Below are 17500 nucleotides of genomic sequence, written 5' to 3'. Positions count from 1 at the left end.
GATGCAACATATTCGCTCCAGGTTGTATCCAATTCCCATTCCGCAGGTGGAGCTTTGATTACCGGCTCGCAAGACAAGTTTTTGAGCGAACCACTCGGTGGATCCTTGGCGAATACGCCTGATAACTTGTCATTCAACATATTTATAGTTAAAGATGACAAATACCTTGTATAAAGAAAAATAAAAGAAAGGAAAGCGTAAAATCGAAAGGATTTAAAAACATATCAAGGATTACCTGTTACGTTTGTCACGTAAAATTTCTACGTGATATTCCGCGGCAAAGAGTTTATTCACCCAAGAGATTATCCTATTTTTGTCCTCGACCGACGACATAGCCGGTGCCAAATTTCTAATAGCCGCTCTGTGTATTTCAACGACAGATATCCATTAAATCCCATTATGTCCCATTAAATATAAAAGTAACATAGATCCAAGGATCGATGGATTTACCCGTAATATTGAAATTCCGTTGCGAGCGCATCGAATTTTGATTTCATCTTTGGATCATATTTCTTCGACGTCGAATCCTCTTTCTTTATTAGCGTCAACGACATATCGTTCCTGTGCGAGCCAACGCAAGAAATTTAATTGAAGGTTAAAACTGTGACGTGCAATTTGAGAAAGACGCCATTTAAAAAAAAAAAAAAAAAAGAAAAAAAAGGAAAAGACAAAGGAATACATTGATAACGTCAAATAGATGGACACTCTTTCGTTTTCCGTAGCTTCGTCGTAACCTCGACGACTCTCTAAAAGTCAGAGTCAGAGTTAGGAGAGAACGGTTCTTCTTCTCGATACTTTCGCGCGATAAAACATGAAATATGAAGGTTGGCAAGGTTCCGTTCGGTGTAGCCGGTCCGAACACAAGAGGATGTGCAGATCATAACGCGGCCGGAGTTATACACCCCCGCTGTCTGCCTGAGTTACTCTCCGCCTAGCCATTTCAAAGGAAATTCTTTCTTTCTTTCTTTCTTTCTTTGTGCACTCTATACGTCTTTATCAAAGACCCTATGAGAAAGTGCGTTTCCTTTTCCATCGTACATTGCCATATCAGTTCCTTCTCCTTGCTTCGTGAAATTTCCTTCCTAAGAAGAAGAAAAAGAAGAAGAAGAAGAAGAAGAAAAGGTAAAAAAAAGAGAAAAAGGAAAGGAAACATTCATGGAAAAGGAAACGATTTGTAATTCTTCTTCGAAAAGACAATAATCTCGGAAAACGAAGTACCTTGGTATTTCCTTCCTGCCGTCATTTGGGAAAAAATTTCTCTATCATTGAACAACGATCTATATTACGATATCGTTTTCGAAAAAAAAACAAACGATTACGATAACCAACGGTTAAAGTATGTCGTGCGTTAAATGAAAGAGAGGAAATAGGAAGAGAAACAATAAGGGAAACAGAGAGAGAGAGAGAGAGAGAGAGAGAGAGAGAGAGAAAGGATAAGGAACAAGTACGGCGATATTTTTTTTTCTGGGAAAAAGCAGGGAAAGATTAATTGGAAGCTTCCTGGAGGACGAGAGAGCGAGAGAGAGAGAGAAAGAGAGAGAGAAAAAGAAGGAGAAGAAGAGAGGCTGAACAACAGGAGTAGAGCCGGGGGCGAGCTTTTTGCCGAACACATAATGCATAGCAAAGCATGACACCCTTATCTCGGGATCTTTAATTCCGTGAGCTGCCGCGAGGGGGTTGGACCAACGTCATTTGTCGGTTGCATCGCGTCGGGCCACAGGCGGTCAGAGTGCCTGGATAACGCGCCACGGCATCCTCTCGTATAGGGGCTGGAAATTGCCTTGGCTGATTTCATTTCGGGACCAGATTATTTTAAGGGGACCTCATCCTCTCTCTCTCTCTCTCTCTTTATCTGTCTATCTATCTCTAGCTCTGTCTTTCTCTTGTTAGCTCTTCCTCCCTCTTTCACCCTCTTCTCTACCTATTCTGCGTGATTAATGCGATACGCACAGAGTTAGGGAGAAACGTCTTCGAAGGTCGACCGCGGAAAATCCGATTAATTTGCGAACTCGCGTACGAGAATAGTTTAAACGATCGAACGTCTTTCGTCATAATTGTGTTTTAGATCTCGAGAATAATACTTTTCTTTCGTCGTTCTTTCTTTTCTTTTTTTTTTTTTTTTTTTTTCGTTTTTCTTTTTAATTATTTTTTTGAAGCGTTTCCTTTTACAAAAGATCTTTGAAAGATATCGAATGATTTTTTCTCTTCTTCTTGATTGTTCGCAATTTTTAAGAGAAATAACGACAAGATGCATAGCGAGGAGGGGGTGGAAGGGGATGTATTGTAAAATTCATTACGTAAAAGTCATTGATTGAAATTATATCGATCGTTCATAAGAAAACTTGCAATATATAGAGGATGGAAAATTGCGTAAAAAAAAATATATCAGAATACCCACCTTTCTTCTCGTATCAGCATTTTCATTATCCCCGAAGTACGAAGGTGTTTATATTAAAAGTCATTAAATTACGGTAGCACACACGCAAGCACTTACGTACCAAAAAAAAAAAAAAAATATATATATATATATATATATATATATATGTATATATTTATATATATGCGTGTTGTGTAGTAACGACGCACGAATATATGTATGTAAATCCCTGAAGAATCTATCGTTTGCGTAAAATCTCATCAAAATTCCGCCTCCCTGATTAAGGCTTAATTTCCGGCCTTGGTAGCGAACGTACGAACTGTTGTACGTATGTACGTACGTATGTACGAAGGAGGGAACGAGAACAGAAGGTGGGATCGCAAACGATATCGTGTAGAAACCGGTCGATAGAGAGATATCGAATTAATACTGAACTCACCGAGAGATACGAGAGAACGGTATACCCGTACACGTTTTAATATGCATAACGTAGTAGGTACGCGATACTTTTCAAAAGAAGTACGCGATACTTTTGAAAATATATTTTTCAATATATCGTCTAAATACCATGAAATAGTATTATAAATCGAATATCTCATCGAGGTCATTCGGCAAAGCGAGTGTGTCTGACAAAAATGTTCATTGTTCCATTATCAAAAAAAAAAAAGACCAGAAAAAAAGAAGAAAAAAGAATATAATAAAAAAAGAAAGAAAGAAATAATCGAAAGAGAGAGGGAAAGAAAGAGAAAAAGGGATAAACAACGTGCACCACGTAGTTTTAAGAAGTTTCAACGTATCCCCATTATAAAGTCTTCACCGAGCATAATAACGTTTGACTCCGTGGGTCTTGGAAGGCATTAGGGAAATCGCATTTGTTCTCTTTCTCTTTCTCTCAATCTTCTCCCCTTTCTTTCTTTCGTTCTCCTTTCCCTCCGTACCTCTCTTTCTCGTTCCACGAGTCGTAACTCAGCGACGACCAATACGGTCCTGTACAGAAGGTAAACCGAACTCGAATACCGCACTCGGTATTTTCCGTTCGTTTCGCGATTTCGATGGTAGTTCGATTGCGAGGAGGGCTGCTCTGGCTTCTCGCGTTCTTCGAAAGACCATAAATAGCCCGAATGGAATAGTAGGAGGGCTGGTAGATGGGGGGGAAAGAATAGGTAGTATACGTGGTCTGGGCGGAACGAAATTCGCTTTGGTGATAGCTCTTTCTCTCTCTCTCTCTCTCTCTCTCTCTCTCTCTCTCTCTACGTAGCTCTCTAATGTTCTGGAAGTGAAATAAAAATGCTCCTCGAATGTATCAGATTGTATTTATAAGAATGTTATATTTCCTCGGTAGTAATGGGAGCCCCTACAGAGCCGATCGTAAATATATCGGTAATGCGCTAGTAAACGATATTATATACAGATGAATAACAAAAACGTTCTTGCGCTTGCTGGTGGTTGGTGGTGGTGGTGGTGGTGGTGATGGTGAGAGACGTTGTCGAGTGTAAGAAGGAAGGGACGAAATATAGGAACGTGGAAGGACACGTGGTTTGGAAGGTCAGCGATTTGTGTTGTTTTTAGAAAGATTTTCGAAATAGCCTTGGGATTATTTGGGAGAGAAAATGGAGGAATAGAGGAGGAGGGAGGATAAAGTTTATTTTCTTTCTTTCGAGTGTTCATTGTTATTTTCTCGTGTTGTTGTTTTTTGTTGTTCTTGTTGTTGTTGCTTTTTTGTTTTTTTTTTTTCGTTTTATTTATTTATTTTTTTTCTTTTTTTTCTTTTTTTTTTTTTTTTTTTTTGTATTTGTTGCTTCTAATCTACGAGTACGACGACGGTAAGAAGTGCGCGTTTCGTTTATTTCGCGGTGCTTACTCTGTGAGAACATATTCTCTCGTATCTTTCTTTTGTACTTCATCGATACGCGGCCTCTCTCGAGCAATTGTTTCTTCCTTTTTTCTTTTTTTTTTTTTTTCTTTTTTCCTTTCTTTTTCTATCTGTTACCTAACTCTCTTTTCCGATAATGTCGATCGACGGATTTGCGATTTGCTCGATCTTCATCTTTCGATCTGTCATCGTTCGAGATGATGATTCATTTTGTTTTCCTTTCTTTCTTTTCCTTTTTTCTTTTTTTTTTGTTTTTTTTTTGTTTTTTTTTTGTTTTTTTTTTTTTAATAAAAACAAAAAGGAAATAATAATATTGTCACACTTTGCTTCTTCAATTATATGCAGTATATTTACAGGTACGAGCGCGTCGATCCTCCTCGATCATCACCATTAAAATCGGATTCCTTTTCTTATCCATAATCCTTTGGCGTGGATGCATACTGCTCTCTCTCTCTCTCTCTCTCTCTCTCTCTCTCTCTTATCTCCTTTGTCTTCATTTCTTTCTCCGTCTTTGGTTTGAAAATTTAAAGCTTCGACCGGAGATTAACAGAGGAAAAAAAAAGAAAAGGAAAGAAAAAATTAAATACACGGGAATATACGAAAAATCCGTGCGACTCGTTTCCGCTTCCTTTTTTCTTGTTTTTTTTTTTTTTTCTTTTGTTTTTCTTTCGTTAATTAATCATACATCGTTAATCTTTGGTATCGGCTGTATGGAACTCGAGTTCGTGAATTCACTTGAAAACAAAAAAAAGGCATTATCAATTATAATACTTTTCGTGCCGTTCTCTGTGAGGGGAGGGAAAAAAAAAGAATAAAAAATGAAAAGTAAAAAACAAAGAAAGAAGAAAATAAAAATTAAGAAACGTCGAGAACATGAGAAAGTCCTCGTAATAAAAATGGCAAGATTTCCTAAATTTATTCAACGAGAATTAAAAAGGAAGAAGAAGAAGAAGAAGAAGAAGAAGAAGAAGAAGAATAGCAATAATAATAATAATAAGAAGGAAATGTGAGAGGATGAAAAAGAACACAGGAATCGTTTGACTTTCTTTGCTTCTGTACTCTTCCTCTTTCTTCTTTTTCTTCTTCTTCTTTTTCTTCTTCTTCCGTCCTCTCCCCCTCTTCTTTATTATCATCCCTCTATCTCGATGTCGCCGTCTCTTTCTCGCTCGAACAATCGGCTAATTGGAAGGATTAAAAAACAACGAGAGCGAATTACGTTAACCGGTTTAACGAAGTAATAATAATCATAGAAAGATCTTAATCGTTAGACGTATACTCGTATAACCTCAGGCGTCCATTCGTGGAGTCGATATATTAGTGAGGATATTTACAGATCGACTCCATCATTCTCTCTCTCTCTCTCTCTCTCTCTCTCTCTCTCTCTTTCTTTCGCACATATCACTCATTCCTTCTTCATCTTTTTTTCTTTACTTATCATTAGAAACATATCTTACACAGACTGTCCGTTTATGGTGTACCACGAGCACCGTGTTAATTTACAATGTGATTCTCAAGAATCAACTTTGTCATCGTCATTGTCACACTTCTATTTTCTCCCTCTTTCTCTCCCTCTCTCTCTCTCGCTCTTTTGTTTTTTTTTTGTCGTCGAGTTCCTTTACGTGACAAAAGAAAAATCATTCCTCCGTCCGGTTTAGATATTTTTCGCCGTTTCAAGTGACGGAAGTTTTAGCCAACGAAGTTTAGCCGCGCAACACTCGACACGATTTCTCGGCCGATTAATAACCGCTGAGACATCTGAGCTTCTTCAGGGGTGGCAAGGCCTCGTCTCAGCTCGTCGGTGCCTGCATCGTCATCGGCAATGGTTTCACCGAGCCCAAACCGCCTGGCCCAGATAGGCCGTTGTTATTCATGTCACCGGGTGCACGAGGCCCACCAACGCCTATGGCCGTTCCATTTACCGTAGGCCCTCCTCCACCTGACATCTGACCCTGAAGTCAGAAAACGTAATCGTTCGCTGAACGCTCTCCGATATCCTAATATCATTTACTTCTTTCGTGGTTAATTCGATTCTTAAATAAATTTGTTCAGTTTTAAAATAAATCTTCTTTAAACGAATCAATAAAACTTTTTCGATAAATTAAATATATTTCTTTCTCGAAAATTTCAGCTCGTCGTTGATAAAAGACTTACGTTCGTCGCGTGATTATGAGGGCCAACCATCTGTCCTATGCCCTGGTGTCCCTGAAGAGGATTGTGACCAGGATGAACGTTCTGTCCAGGTGGCGTCGCCGTTGGTGGTAGTTGCCTTTTTATATAGGCGAGGGATGCTGGCGACTGCGGCGCCATATTGGCGAACCTCGCTTCGTAATCATACTCGCAAAGGATTTTATTCTCGCACAGGTAAAACCGATCGCCGACGCAAAACCTGCAATCATAAATGAAACAACCCTTGTCCATCTTTTTACAACAAAATGTGTGATAAATTAAATCTATTATATTCCGATAGATCGTTCACGATCGCCTAAGATCTTTTATCGAGAATTAATCGATCAAACGATTATGAGAAATTTATGAAAATGTATTTATAAGAAGAAAAATCCCCATGAAAAGGAAAGAAATCATAAAGAGTAAATATGCTAACAAGGAAGAAACACCTGTTGATGCTCTAGCTTTGGTTAAGGTAGTAGGGTACGCGAAGGAAGCTGGAAGGATAAAGAAAGAAAGAGAAAAAGGGGGAGAAAGAGAGAGAGAGAGAGAGAGAGAGAGAGAGAGAGAGAGAGAGAGAGACAGTTTATCAAAAAATCAACGAATATATATTAGAATTTATAGAGAATATTTATCGAACGCAATTTCTGAGGAAACTTAATTGACCCCGGTCATAGTAGAAGGGGAAGGAATATTTTTTTCCTTTTTTTTGTCGATTTTTTTTTCTTTCTTTTTTATTCTTTCCTTCTTTTTTTTTTTTTTTTTTTTTTTTAATCCGAAAATGGTCGAACGTCAAAACGCGAAAAGTTTGATGGACGCTTGGAAATTTGTACCGATTGACAGTCGCAGAATTATCTCGCGCGATGTATCTGTCTCTCGTATTTCCATCTTCGTCCATACATATATATATATATTTTTTTTTTTTTTTGGAGAGGGATAGAGTGGTAGAGGGAGGAGAAAGAGAGATAGATCGATAGTAGGAAGAGGGGAGGAAGGGTGGAAGGGAGAAGCAGTAGTAATAGCACTAGTGGTAGTAGGAAGAGGAGAATGAGGAGTAGGAGAGTAGGAGGAGTAGGGAAAAAGGACGACATCGGTCGATAACGAGCGCATCGCGACGTGCCGGACAAATAATTATTATCGGCCTTCTCTGTCCGCGAGCGGTGTCGTATCCGCTTTGATCCCGGCAGGAAATACGAGAGCGAAATACGAGAGCGCGCCGAGTCTGGCTCGTGGTAGATACTCTCGTAATCGCACGGCAAATAGAATTAGCGCCCATCGTGCACGCGGCCTCGCTGCTCTACCGTAGCTTATACCAGCTTTCCCTCGTTTTCAAGCTGGCCATACCTCCTCCTCCTCCTCCTCCTCCTCTTCCCATATTCCCACCACCTTTTATCCCTCTCTCTCTCTCTCTCTCTCGTCTCTCTTTTCCTCCCTCGCAAATTATACGATTGACACGTCTGTGCTAAATGACGCCGCCGAGTAGTCGACAATGTTGCAATTTGAACGTGTTTTGCTTCTTTTCTTGGGGGAAAAAAAAAAAGAAAAAAAGAGATGAAAAATTATTTGAGTATTATCGGCATTATCATCGGTCTTACTTTAAGACTAAGTTAACGCTTTGTTCCTTCGCGTGCCCATGATGGAAACTCGATTGAAACAATTTCTTTTTTTTTTTTTTTTTTTCTTTTAATGTTTCTTTATTTGACACAAATTAAATATATAACTACGCTCGAACGCGGAAGTGTTTTCAAAGCCTTTTTGGTACGCTCGTCTGGACTAGAGATAGAGATATTATCATAACTGCGCAGTCATTGGAATTATCGCACAGCAGTACGAGCACACTCATTGCGTTGGATTTTCCATTATTATGCTCTCTCGCGAATAATGCCACCGCGCGAAAGGCTATCCTTTAATTCTCGCGGAAACGTTTCCCGTGCACGTTCACGATGATACCAAATGCGAGTTTATCTTTCTCTCTTTCTCTCTTTCTCTCTCTCTCTCCCTCTCTCTCCCTCTCTCTCTCTCTCTCTCTGTTTCTCTGTCGTGTGACTAACGCGATTTTCATTCGAGCGAACGAACTAATTAGATAGACGTTTTAAAGCTTGATACGATTTTTCTAATAGGTCAATCGTTTAATCGCGTTACCGTTGGAAGAGATTCCTTTATCAAATGTCGGGCTTCGAAAGGCGTCGTCCCTCATAAGAATGTCTTATTAACAGAAATATTCGACCGGGAAAGATCGTAGAAAAGGTTTTCTCTAATCGAAACGTAAACCTTTCCATTTTCTAAAGCTTTCTTATAAGAGTAAGAAACTATAGGTGGACGCACGGTATAGTAACGCAAGTGCAAGAGAGTTTGAAATATTAATCGGTCGCTAGCATGAACGAGAGTTGCTTCCTAAAGGATGTAAGAGTGTACAGTGCTGAGAAGGAGAGAGAGAGAGAGAGTGAGAGGGATGGAGAGAGGGAGGTGGGCGGAAGAATGAGGGAGAAGTTAAAATCACAAGAGAAAAAAAGAGGATGGTGGTAGGGAGTAGAGAGAGGGAGTGGTGGAACGTCGTCTCGCTCTCGAGTTTGCATGGAAAATTTCAATCTGGGTGTACTCGGATAACTTGGCTGAATCTTTAACGAGGGTCACCGGGCTTTGCGAAACACCAACCGAGAGAGTCGTCCATAGACCGAGTTACTACGTAGAAAAGGGAAATAGAGACGTTGCTATTGGAGATGTAGAAAGAGAAGAGAACTGTGTATAAGTGGAAAAGAAAAAAAAAAAAAAAGAAAAAACAGATAGAAAAGAAAGGAAAAGACAAAGAGTGTACTGCAGTTTGAATAAATAAATGCGATAGTCGGTGCCAATGTGTGACCCCATTAGGACCGCTTTACTGCCGACCCCAGTGGTGCCAGCATGCCTGCCCATAGTCCTCCAAGAGTAATATCTATGGTTCTTCGACGAATGCGAAATAGCTAAAATGTAGCTGGTGTTTCTCGAATGTCTCTGAAATAGTTTCTGCTGAATCGAGAAACAGTACACGACGAGTTTCTTGGTAAGCTTACTTAGCGCTTGAAAAAATATCATCTATTCTGATCGAAAGAAGTCCAAGGATTTGTTTTTACCGTCTGTATACGATTCGATACCGACAAAAAGAATACAAAAGTAAGACCATAAAAAACGGGATACTAATCGATATCAATTTTGTCATTCACATCGATCATCTGTAGTAGGCAGGTGCGACGGAACAAGAATGCGGAATGGTTGAGTGCTGCGAGTAAACGAGTGCGCGAGAAAGAGAGACAACGATGAAGAGAGAGAGGGAGAGAGAGATGTAGCTAATTGGATCGGTAAATCATCCCTCTGTCTAGGAGGGTGGCAACATAGTCACTGCCGGTGGCAACCCTTTATTCTGTGTTATTACAGTCTAAAGTTACCCCGCGCGTAATTGTTGCTGTTTAATTGCAAGCTCTAAGTCGTCGTGTTACGCGACACACAGCCATTGCTGCTGCCACCGCCACCGCCGCCGCCGCCGCCGCCGCCGCCGCCGCCTTCATGCGCATATAATTGCCTTATTCGAGTTTGCCGCGGTAGAAGCTCTCTGACATTGCGCTAGAAAAATAATTGGATGTCATCATTTCCTGGCACGGAAAATGTTTATTGCCTTCTTCGAATGGCCCTAAATCCTAAAGAATACAAAACAAGAATAAAATCGTAGATATATATACTTATCAGATATCTTATAAAGGATCTAACTTAGATATTTGCATGGAATAATTGTTAGAATCCTTAGAAGGTATTAAGGAGAAAAGTCGGACGTGCCAATGGGTATAGTTGTTTCTGGCGGGTGCCCGTCGAAGACGGTTAAGTTATCATCGTGTCGCATCGTCGAAAAGAGGCCTGGAAGCCGACAGAGAATAGCCCTGCCGACGAGGGTATTGTCAAAGATAGACAATGCCGGACGATAAAAACGTAAAATTGATGCTCTTTTGTTCGCATTGTTTGAGAAGCTGTACAACGTTTGTCGCACGCCTGGCCGAGCCATTACTATTGGCTTGAAACTACAACCCTTCCTCCTCCGTTCTGTCTCTTTCTCTCCGTTCACTTCCCTCCTCCTCCTCCTCCTCCTCCACCACTAGCTCCCTTCTTCGAAACAGCGCCGACAGCACGCTTCGCTCGCTCCTGACCAATGGCAACCCTCTCCTCTCGTTCCTACCCTCCATTCCTTCCTCATTCCCCTGCCCTCCCCCTTCATCCCCGGCGTATCTCGCTTCCTCAATTCCAACGAGCCGTCAATAAGCCAGCTCACATTGTTGCGCGTTACCAGCTTTGTAGTTTCGCTATTTTACGTTCGTCCCCGCAACGCGATTCTTCTCTTACTATGGCACACCACAGAAACCACGAGAGCAAGTTTCTACATAGTAGAACGAAAATTTATCGTGGCTTTATGCCCGATGAAATCGTTGCCTTCAATAATCTCCAAACGAAATTTCTATTGCGGCGTGAACGATAAAGCGTGAATCTTTTTGTTCTTCATTGCCTTTTCGAAAGTGAAGAAGAATATGAAAGAGGGAAAAAGAGTTAAGAGAGAAAGAGAGATGACCAAATAAAATGAAAAGTGGAATACGAATATAGCGCGAGGTACGAGGACGGAGGAGAAAGGGAGGAGGGTTAGAGCAAAGGGTGATTTCCCAGCTGGCCTGTAAAGCAATCCCCCGAGTCGACTTCTGTCTCGTTCAACTCATACCTCGTCTTCTCTGGCTTTCCTCGAGTAAAGCTAGTACCTTACTTCGGGTATTGTAATTATCTTTGAAACTTGCATCGCGCATTCATAATTCAAAATTCAAGATATATATATATATATATATACATACATATGTATGTGTATATATATATATATATATATATATATGTACCGTTGGAACATGTAGAATATTACTTACCGGTGCGTACACTGTTGACAGGCGAAACAATCGAGATGATAGACGTTCGTCCTGGCTCGCATGACCATTTCGAAGGCCGGTATAGACTTGTTGCAGGCTGCGCAATATCCTGTATTCCCGAAGAGCCTGAGGTAGTCCCTCTTGCAGAGGATAAGGTTGGCCTTCGTATAGAGCGTAGAACCGACCTCGCCTAACCTACAGTCGCAGCATGCGCACTTGAGACAGTCCTCGTGCCAGTAAAGGTCCAGGGCTTTTAGAAGATACCTGTAAAACCGACCGTAGTTTCTCTTCTTACCGACCGTTCGCTTTAAGACACATATCAGCTAGCCCTATATAGCCTTCTTATTTCAACTTCGCCGATGGTTGGAAAATATATTCGTCCGAATAATTCGATAAATTAAACGAAATTTTAAAAGCAACGCTTATTCTCGGCTATCATTCAAAACGCGTTTACTTGACAAATCGATCGAGATCGATCGATCGACCGTTCGTCGCTCACGTAAAAAATTCAAAAGACGAACGATTCAGAATTAATTAACGCTACCCATTAATTCTATGCAATTAAATCGCGGAATGAAGAGAAACAGAGAGAGAGACAGAGAGAGAGAGAGAGAGAGAGAGAGAGAGAGAGAGGGAGAGAGAGAGAGAGAACGAATTGTTAGTAGTCGATATGTGTTGATTTTTAAAAAGGTCGGGATACTAATGAAGCAACTACGCGGTGGAGTTGCGCGAATAAAACGACTACTGCGAGGTAGAAACGCAACTGAGATGATCGTTTATTGATCTACGCTTCGCATCAAAGAGTTAAATACATGCGGATTCGAATTCATATTTGTTTCGCTCACTATCTCGGTGCTGCACGAACAATTTCACTCCCGATCGCTACCAATGGGTTAATAAGAATGTGTATTGTGTGCTCGTTATCCATGTGTGCAAAAAAATTGCTCGGATACATAGGTATACTTTTTCCTTCCATTTGCTTTTTTTTTTTTTTTTTTTTTTTTTTTTAATCTACACATAGATATAGATATATGTGTATGCATATATATATATATATATATATATATATATATATATATACATAAAATTCTCAGCACGTATATCCGACAGTTTAGAACAATTCGAAATTTTCCCGTCGGTCAGTTAAATCGAAACAAACGCGGTGGCTCTGATTGGAGGCTTTCAGAGCGGATACTGGATAACCGATCGAAATAAAAAAGTCGAGCGCTAGGAGCGATGTGCCTCGAATGCTTCTCGTTAAAAACGCTAATAGCCACGATCGAAAGTGGAGAGCACGAAATAATGGATACGGCTGCAGCTGATGGGGTGGAGGCGGAGAGGGAGAATGGGAGGGGATAGGAGGAGGAGGAGGTAGAGGAGAAGGGGAACGATCGAAAAATCGTGTTTTCAAGTCGAAACTCCATTTGCCTGACCCACCTTTCCGTGATGGTTTTCCCACAACCGGCGCATTCCTGCTGCGTCGAACCGTTTTTATTCGTTTCCGACTTACTCACGTCCATAGTCATCCTGATCCCAGCTATAACGCCTCCTGCAACATGAACCAGGGAGGATCCTTAAAATATATGATTAATTTTTCTCTTTCTTTGTAATCGTAAAGATCTGAGAACTCGAGACAAAAATCGTCTTTCTTTCCTTTCCTTTACTACGATAGTTCGGATGAACGCAGGGATCAATCATCGTTTCGACATATATATATAAATATATACTTTTCCTTTTTTTTTTTTACAATACAACGCGCATACACTAATTTCCTATTTTATCTGCCCTAACCGGCAAAGCATTAGATTACGAGAAGTGCGATTCGAGTGCGATTTGAACGAACACATTTGTTGAAGCGTGAGCACACGTCTGTACCGCCGAAGCGATTCGGCGGGTGGATAGCGCGAGAGGGTGGTTTAGCGGGTGGTGGACTGTTGAGAGGTGCGCGCGCGGCGAACCTCGGGAGGAATGAAGGAGATTCGAGTGAACGGGGGTAGAGAGGGGAGAATGGGGGAGGAGCGGGTTGTGGGGTAGGAGGGAATGGCGTGCGCGACGCCAGAGGAAGGATTCCCGAGAGTGGAATGGGGAAAGGGTACACGGTGAGGCGCGGGGCTTAATTAATTAGCCGGATACTTTGAGTAACAATCCATTATTACATACAAACATCCTCGGCCCCGGGGCCAAGCTGCAGCTTTATGCTGCTAATTGGCCTTCTCAAAGCTGGGAGACCCGGGCACGAGTTATAAACGCTACTCTCTCTCTCTCTCTCTTTCTCTCTCTCTCTCTCTCTCTCTCTCTCTCGTTCTCTATCTTCCTCGTTCACGTTACCGTCGTATATACGTGTGTATACTTCGTTCTATCCTTCTCTCTTTCTCTCTCTTTTGCATGTACACATACATGAAGACACGCGTACAAGTAAAGTACATACAATTGCATAGAGATCTATGGAAAGAGTGAAAGAAAGAGAGAGATAGAGAGCAGCATGCGCGCGCCTACACATGCGCGCCAAACGAAGAAGAAAGAAGGAGAAAGAACGAGGAGAGACGAAGAGAGAGCGATCGTGGCTTGAAGGGAGAGAGAGAGAGAGAGAGAACGGATAGCGCTAATAACGCGCTCGTGGCGCAAAAAAAGGAAGAAGTATAATTGCCAGCCCTCGTGGCAGGTATTTTTCAAATAGGACCCCGTCCGTTAATTGGAGGGCAAATTAAAGAGGAGCCGCGGAGGAAAAAAACATCGTTCCTCCATCATGCACCCCCGCGTGCTTACTTCTCTCTCTCTCTCTCTCTCTCTCTCTCTACGATCACCCCTTCTCCCAACCTTTTCCTCTCTTCTCATAGCCTCACCACCGAGGCTCCGACTCGACGAGATATCTGCTAGGCGCCTCGCGATTCGTCAAAACGAAGCGTGTTGCTTTTCCTCCACCTGTCTCTTGCATTTTTCTTTTATCTTCATTTTATCCTTTTTATCTTTCCTTTTCTTTACTCAACCAATCACCACAATCAGTTGGATCTACTCCAACAACTATGAAAAATAGTTCGTAAAGTCCAATAAAGTTTCCCTATCTACGGATACATATATATATATATACCTAAGTAGATTTGTCGATCGTTAAAAGAAAAAGCAGACTAAAATCAAGGGGAAAATAAAGAAGCAACGTGGATGCTGGACTCGAGGCGATTAAATCGCACAAATTGGATACGCGAACCGGTCTGTAATTTAATCTTTCAGCGCGTCACGGACCAGTATAAACTTGAGAGCTCGCGAGACACAAATAACAGACGTTGCGACGCATAGTTACATACATCTATAATCCTTGCGTACATCTCCGCGAATACACGAAATCCACAAAAGACATTCTCGCGAATGGATTGAGTTGCGAGGAAGATGAAATAGAGAAAGAGAGAGAGAGAGGGAGAGAGAGAGAGAGAGAGAGAGAGAGAGATAGTCGGTTCGAATGATAAATACGGTCGAGACCGCAATATCCTGATCCGTGGTAAGCGTACACCTACGTGGCCGTGGCCGTTCAACAACTCGATATTGTAGCATTGCCGCGTATCGACTACATTCCTGTTCGACCATTTCCCTCCTCCTCCTTTTTCTCCCTTCCTCTTATCCATCTTCTCCCTCTTCTCCTCGTCTCGGCTTCGCGCACGTTTCATTACGCGTCACTAACATTGAATTTTTCCTCATCCTTTTCCCTTTCGATTCCTATCGGCCCTTTGAATCCCTTTCCCCCGAATGGCTAATCAACTTTAGCTACAACAATATCGTATCGCTTACCGTTGTTTTTACCATCGGTGTAGAATAAGTATTAATTGCAACGAAAGCTGTAACACCGAGATCGATAGATAAAGTTCTATGTAACTAAAATCGTTCGAAGTAATAAAAAGAAACGAGAGGAAATTCGAAACAATACACCATGAAAGTCCTGGATAGTGGGAAAAGTACGATATCCGATCGGCAACGTATAGGACTTTTTATTCGGTCAATATAAGAGAGGAGAGGCACCCTTCTGAGATTACGAAACTGCCCTAACAGCAATATGGGAGCACCTATAGCCACCCCCTCTTTTTCCTCTTCCACAACTACCCTTACCTTCCCATTCGCCACTCGGCCAAAACTCTGGACTATCCGTCGCGAGATATCCTGTCCAGCCGGACAGGGCTGGCGGGTGGTTTAATAAAAATGTCAAATATAAAGTAGCCGGCGGGGTCGGACATTTAGGAAATAAATAAATGTAAAAGAAGAGAGTGAGAGGGGAGACGGAGGAGAAAGGAAGAAAGGGAGAAGAAGAAGAAGACCGAGATAGAGTGGAATCCGAAGTAATACGCGACTGCAGAGAAAGGAGAGAGAGAGAGAGAGAGAGAGAGAGAGAGAGAGAGAGAGAGAGAGAAGGAAAAAGACAAAAAGAGGGTTTGACGGAATCTCTCTCTCTCTCTCCCTCTTTCTCTCTCTCTCTCTCTCTCTCATACTCGTTGTAAGTCTCGTGCAAGTGGACGAGGTCCCACGTATAATATTTCTATCGAGAGAAATAGAAGAGAGAGAGAGAGAGAGAGAGAGAGAGAGAGAGAGAGAGAGAGAGAGAGAGAGAAGTTAGTATATCCCACCCTCCAACACGCGTATACTGAAATGCACTCTACGGTTTTCAATTTCATGGACATTTTTTTCAAGCATTCTCGCGGGCGTTACCTTTTCCACTCGGAAATCGAGGGTGGACCGGACGAGGGGATAAAACGAAGAAGGGTTCGCAGTCGGATATCTAGGATACTACCAGTAGTGCCAGGTCCAAGTACCCGTAGAGATTTCAAAAGAAAGAATGTATATGTATCTATAAAAAGAGAAAGGAATATAATATCTTTTCTTTCGAGTAATAAAAAAAATAAAAAGAAATAAAAAAAAAACATTTAATTCGACGATCGAAATCTTTCGTTGGTAAGACGATGAAATAATCGAAATGTCGTATATGAGAGAGATACATAGGTGCTGAAACAGCGAGCACCATTGCAATTTCGGGGTTTAATAATGATCCCAGCCGACGACTCGAGACTGCCTCCCGTGTCATTATACTATGAAGTGGAGAGGCTGCTAATTAGTCATTAGCGGAGGAAAAAGACAGCAAGCAACGGGTGCTGTAGGACGGGCAGCAACCCCATCCGACGAGGCCGCATCGTCGTCGTCGTCGTCGTCGTCGTCGTCGTCGTCGTCGTCGTCGTCGGAGCACAGGTACGGGCAAACTCGAGCAAACAGGGTGTAGCTTCTAGCCTACGTCTAATTGGACCCCGGCGACGTAAGTTCTACTAATTGAGACCAGGCCTGTAACTATCAGCGGCCACGAGAGGGTCCTTTGGAATTTCTCATCCGGAAATTAACGATCTATTCTTTTCGATTAATAATTTCCATTTCTTATTTCTTTTTAAATATACTCATTTATGATCGATCGTTATTTAATTACGTTATGTTCTTCGAAAGTTAATTCGTCCTTGAGAATCCGATATTTATCGAAACATGGAAACTATAGATATATCGTCTAACATCTGTCCCGTTCCAATCGGAATGAGAGTGCACGCGATGAAGCTTTACGTAGGAGAACCAAGAAAGCTCTAGTTATAAAGCGTACCGCCAACGTTACTTACAAATGTATGCAGTTTCTATGGTCGGTAGAGGGGGATGAAAAGGGGAATATCAGCGTGTATACCTTGCGGTCGAAAAGTTATTAGTTTCACTCGAGTAAGCGTGGAGCAGTTTACAAGCTATGACTAATTGGACCTCGGTAACGTACCTGCAAGTTCCGCTAATTGAGGCGGCCAGTTCGCTAACTACCAGAAGGGCTTTCGAAAATATAGGTATTCAGGAGAAGAATACGGATTCAGAAATCAATAGATACGGTACGATCCGTCGATTATAATTCACGTAATTTCTGATATTCTATAAACTTCGTTCGTTTTAATTAGACCCTCCTCTCTATTCGTTAATGTCGCGTGTAAGACATTTTCTTTGCGAAATTTTCTTTTTTTCTTTTCCCAAGAAGAAGACAGGAAAAAACTAGCGAGATCATCAAGAAACGCGAAACCTGTCCCGCAATTAACTCTCCTCGATAACGAAATTGCGACAGTCTTATATCTATATCTCTCTCTCTCTCTCTCTATATATATATAT

The 17500-nt window shown here is 41.5% G+C and overlaps 2 protein-coding genes and 1 long non-coding RNA gene across 10 annotated transcripts in view; 1 reads left to right on the top strand and 2 right to left on the bottom strand.

The window, feature by feature from the left end:
* The window catches only part of LOC124955224, a 3509-nt gene extending 971 nt beyond the window's left edge, over window positions 1-2538 (bottom strand). Inside the window, exons 1-3 of the mRNA XM_047509364.1 lie at window positions 451-2538; window positions 236-361; window positions 1-165 (exon numbers count right to left, since the gene is read on the bottom strand). The exon at window positions 1-165 is cut by the window's left edge and continues 22 nt beyond it. Of these exons, the coding sequence (XP_047365320.1) occupies window positions 1-165; window positions 236-361; window positions 451-554 (395 nt within the window). The 5' untranslated portion in view covers window positions 555-2538. The remainder of the gene's footprint in view (window positions 166-235; window positions 362-450) is intronic.
* LOC124955227 overlaps window positions 1-17500 on the top strand; it is a 184765-nt gene that overhangs the window by 117339 nt on the left and 49926 nt on the right. The window contains exon 4 of one of the 3 annotated variants that reach the window (XR_007102803.1): window positions 6379-6967. The exons of the other annotated variants lie outside the window; for them this stretch is intronic. This is a non-coding gene — a long non-coding RNA (uncharacterized LOC124955227). Of the gene's footprint in view, window positions 1-6378; window positions 6968-17500 lie in introns of those variants that run through there. 3 annotated transcript variants of the gene reach the window in all.
* The window catches only part of LOC124955225 (rhombotin-1-like), a 64299-nt gene continuing 50484 nt past the window's right edge, over window positions 3686-17500 (bottom strand). For 5 of the 6 annotated variants that reach the window (XM_047509368.1, XM_047509367.1, XM_047509370.1 and 2 more), the window contains 4 exons: window positions 12782-12893; window positions 11345-11608; window positions 6402-6636; window positions 3686-6199 (listed from right to left, as the gene is read on the bottom strand). In XM_047509368.1, the coding sequence (XP_047365324.1) occupies window positions 6038-6199; window positions 6402-6636; window positions 11345-11608; window positions 12782-12870 (750 nt within the window). In that variant the 5' untranslated portion in view covers window positions 12871-12893 and the 3' untranslated portion in view covers window positions 3686-6037. The remainder of the gene's footprint in view (window positions 6200-6401; window positions 6637-11344; window positions 11609-12781; window positions 12894-17500) is intronic. The other variant, XR_007102800.1, reaches the window with a different exon arrangement.

This window comes from Vespa velutina, chromosome 17 (assembly GCF_912470025.1).
Source record: "Vespa velutina chromosome 17, iVesVel2.1, whole genome shotgun sequence".
Taxonomy (NCBI): domain Eukaryota; kingdom Metazoa; phylum Arthropoda; class Insecta; order Hymenoptera; family Vespidae; genus Vespa; species Vespa velutina.
This window is presented reverse-complemented; position numbering and strand designations above follow the sequence as displayed.